The sequence below is a fragment of the Dendroctonus ponderosae genome, unplaced genomic scaffold (assembly GCF_020466585.1).
Source record: "Dendroctonus ponderosae isolate FM_Combo_2020 unplaced genomic scaffold, Dpon_F_20191213v2 Dpon_F_20191213_7, whole genome shotgun sequence".
NCBI classification, from domain to species: domain Eukaryota; kingdom Metazoa; phylum Arthropoda; class Insecta; order Coleoptera; family Curculionidae; genus Dendroctonus; species Dendroctonus ponderosae.
The window spans coordinates 2,077,291-2,080,779 of NW_026018916.1; the positions used below are offsets into that span (position 1 = coordinate 2,077,291).

A 3,489-nucleotide genomic window follows, 5' to 3' on the forward strand; every position below is an offset into this window, starting at 1 on the left:
AATTCGTTCTTATTGCGAAATAGGAGCACTCTTTATCAATCTGTAATAAAAGACGTGTGGAAATTCTGTCTTTTTTAAAGACAAAAAATTTTGAGGCGAAATAACCAAAAAGAAATTTGTAATAAAATAATATTTTTTAGGTCGCGAATTACATTGGCGAGGTTTGCCGATATCTGCTAGCTGCCCATAAACCGGGCACAACAGTCCAGCACAATGTGATGAAAATGTGCGGAAATGGACTCAGACCGCAGATTTGGCAGCAGTTTAAGGACACATTTTCCATTGGGCAAATCTACGAATTTTACGGATCCACTGAAGGAAACGCATTTTTAAGTAAGTATGGCGATGCGGCCCCAATAATTCGGCTAAAAACGCGATTTCCAGTCAGCATGGACGGAAAACTGGGGGCTGTGGGATCAGTGCCTCTATGGGGAAACTGGTTGGTTTCAACCGTGCTAATCCAGTGCAATGAGAATACTGGCGAGCCAATCAGGAACAGGCAAGGTACTGGATGTTCTCCAGTGACTGGGCAAGTTGACGGGCGTTTTTGTGTTTTCAGGACTCTACAGCAGGTGCAAACGTGGGGAACCGGGGTTGCTGGTGGGGAGAATCGTCCAACAAGGCTACAAATCCTTCCAGGGCTACCTGGACTCGAGTGCCACCGAGCAGAAAGTCCTCAGGGACGTGCTGGTAAAGGGAGACGCTTATTTCAACACCGGGGACATCCTGGTGGAGGATGAGTATGGATATTTGTACTTCAAGGATCGCACTGGGGATACTTTCAGGTAAATACTATTGGACCATTTGGACCGTTATTGATCCAGGAAATTTCTGGGCACGTGTTTGTTGAACTGTCCTAGTTCTACTGGCGCGGCTACAATATTTTGACCATTAGTTGTTTATTTACTGCGGCCAATTAGCCATGTAATTATTGGCAACTTGATAACCTTTAACTAGCGATTAGGCAGGCCAATAATAGTTGATTTAGCCAATTATTTCAGATGGAAGGGCGAAAATGTGGCCACCAATGAAGTGGAGGCAATTGTAAGCGAAGCGATTGGACTGAAAGATTGCATGGTCATCGGAGTGCAGGTATTGAGGTGCCGGGCATATAGAAAGTAAAATAATTATTTTACTTACTCTATGGTGCCGAGTTCATCAAGAACCATGTGCAAGTTGATTGATTCCAGGTGCCAAACACAGAGGGACGAGCTGGAATGGCAATCATCGAAAGCTCAGAAGACACGATAGGAGTGCAATCGCTGGCGAAAGTGCTGAAAAGCAAACTTCCCAGCTATGCGATTCCGTTGTTTCTGAGGACGGTGCCAACGCTGCCCAAAACGGCCACTCAGAAGTACAAGAAGCTCGAGTTCGAGAAGCAGGGATTTAATGTCACAAAAATACCCGATACGAGTGTGTTTGTCCTAGATTTGAAATCTTTAGATTATGTTCCATTGACTAGAGATATGTACGATGATATCATGCTGGGTAGAATTAGGCTATGACTTATGCTTGTATATACTATAACTGATTAATTAAGGAAGCAATAACTACTTCATTGAATTTTCTCCTAATAAAAAGCCTCTTAAGTTTGTTCACGCAAACCTCAGTCCCAGTAGGACGTAAAGTCTTCTTTGCCATCTGCAAAATGACCTGCGATTGACTGATTGTATCAATTTTTCAAACTTTTCTTCAAGTGCCGCCTATTTTATCAGCATTACAATACTCTACTTGAGAGGTTGATAATAATGAGAACGCAATTTCATGTGATCGCCTTCACACAGTTTACTAGTTTTTTTCTTTGGGAGTAACACGGTTTAATTAGTGAACGAAGCAGGGTAAGACAGTTTTGATAAAGTGGCCCCTAAACAGAGTGACGCAAATTTCACGTGATTTATTTCGGAGTCTGCTCAGTTTTCCCTCAAACCTTAGTTGATTGCCGGGTTTTCCGAGAAAAAATCTGTTGGCTGCTTATTAATGAATTACAAAAAATGCTGATAGGTGCAATCATCAATTAACATCTAGTCAGGAGTCATTATTATTTGATTAATTCCCCTGAACTGTGTTACAGTGCTTTATTTCCAAGCTGTTTAAGTAGGGATTGTGTTACAAGGTGTCAATATTAATTGATCTAATTATTTCCCTTATCAACCTAAGTGTCCGACCTAATGTCGATAGACAATAGATAAGAATAGACCTGGATTTGAAAGAAAGTTATCATCAAACTAGATTTTCACTTTTCAAGCTCCTGCAATTTGAGTTCATCAATGAATTACTCAGATATTTAAATTTTTTCCTTATTGTTTAGTCTCTAGTTTCTTAGAGTTAGTGTCATTTGGGAAAAAAACCTTTTTAATTATTCCAGAGAGTTGAAAAGGCTTCAACATGGGTGACTTGTTCAGAAGCGAGGAAATGGCTTTGGTCCAATTTTTCGTCCAACCCGAGGCTGCTTATCATATCGTCGCTGATTTAGGAGAAGTTGGATGTGTCCAGTTTAGAGACGTAATTATTTTTATGTATTATTTCCTGCATTTTTAAATACATTGATGAGCTAGATAATCGACTAATTGCCAATAAGAAACTAGAAACAAATGAAGCTTTGCCTAAAATATCCGCTCGCAAATTTTAGTTTTTTTAATAGTTCTTTTCATAAATGTCGCGCGGTTAATGAGATGAAGCGAAAAAAGGCTATTTTGAAGTGCGCTCTCAGTGCAAATTGAGGTGACCAAAAGTGTCTTTAAACCGCATTGGTCCAGAAGCCCCACTAAAAATGGCGTTAATAAAGGGTTTATCTGTAAGTTGAGCATTTTGGAAATTTCGAAAAAGTGCTCAATTCGATTCAGAAATTTTGAACCGTCAAGGGATTTGACAGGAATTAACAGTCAGTCTAGACGAGAAATGAAATCACGTTATTATCTGTGAGGCGTAGATAAAAAAACTTTTGGTTTTGGGTGCTTTTTGCAAGTTCCAAACCGTTATGGGGCCAAATGTGAGAAAAATGCCATTTACCTGGTCGTCAGTCCTTTTCCAAGGTTGCAAATAGCTCAAAACCCTGAAGAAAACTTCGAAGAGTCTTGAACAGTTCAAATAAATACTGAGCGCAAACACCTTCGTTCAATCTTCAGGCAAAAAGCTCTCCTTAATCTGACAGCAAACGACGTCAGAATATAAGCACATTGAAAAATCGCGTTTATTTCCACAAAATCGCACTTACAACCGCGATAATACAACGAAACGACAAAGAAAACTTCCCTTCTTCGAAAACTGGAAATTTTTTGCGAACAACTGCCGAAAACCCATATTTTTTTGAAATAGAGGCGGAGCGAAACGCGATGATGTTGCTTTGACCGTCACTGTCAAAGCTCTCGTTAACCTGCAGCAAACATAAGCACTTTGAAAAATCGCGTTTATTTCAACAAAATCGCACTTACAACCGCGATAATACAACCAATCGATAAAGAAAGGTTCCCTTTTCCGAAAACTCGACAT

The 3,489-nt window shown here is 40.0% G+C and overlaps 2 protein-coding genes across 2 annotated transcripts in view; both read left to right on the forward strand.

The window, feature by feature from the left end:
- The window catches only part of LOC109540171 (long-chain fatty acid transport protein 4), a 4,713-nt gene extending 3,162 nt beyond the window's left edge, over positions 1-1,551 (forward strand). Inside the window, exons 7-11 of the mRNA XM_019908404.2 lie at positions 141-333; positions 385-504; positions 560-785; positions 1,002-1,092; positions 1,191-1,551. Of these exons, the coding sequence (XP_019763963.2) occupies positions 141-333; positions 385-504; positions 560-785; positions 1,002-1,092; positions 1,191-1,505 (945 nt within the window). The 3' untranslated portion in view covers positions 1,506-1,551. The remainder of the gene's footprint in view (positions 1-140; positions 334-384; positions 505-559; positions 786-1,001; positions 1,093-1,190) is intronic.
- Positions 1,552-1,634: 83 nt separating this feature from the next.
- LOC109540168 (V-type proton ATPase 116 kDa subunit a 1-like) overlaps positions 1,635-3,489 on the forward strand; it is a gene marked incomplete at its 3' end in the record, with an annotated part of 8,428 nt that continues 6,573 nt past the window's right edge. Inside the window, 2 exon segments of the mRNA XM_048668170.1 lie at positions 1,635-1,838; positions 2,366-2,502. Coding sequence (XP_048524127.1) covers positions 2,386-2,502 — 117 coding nt within the window.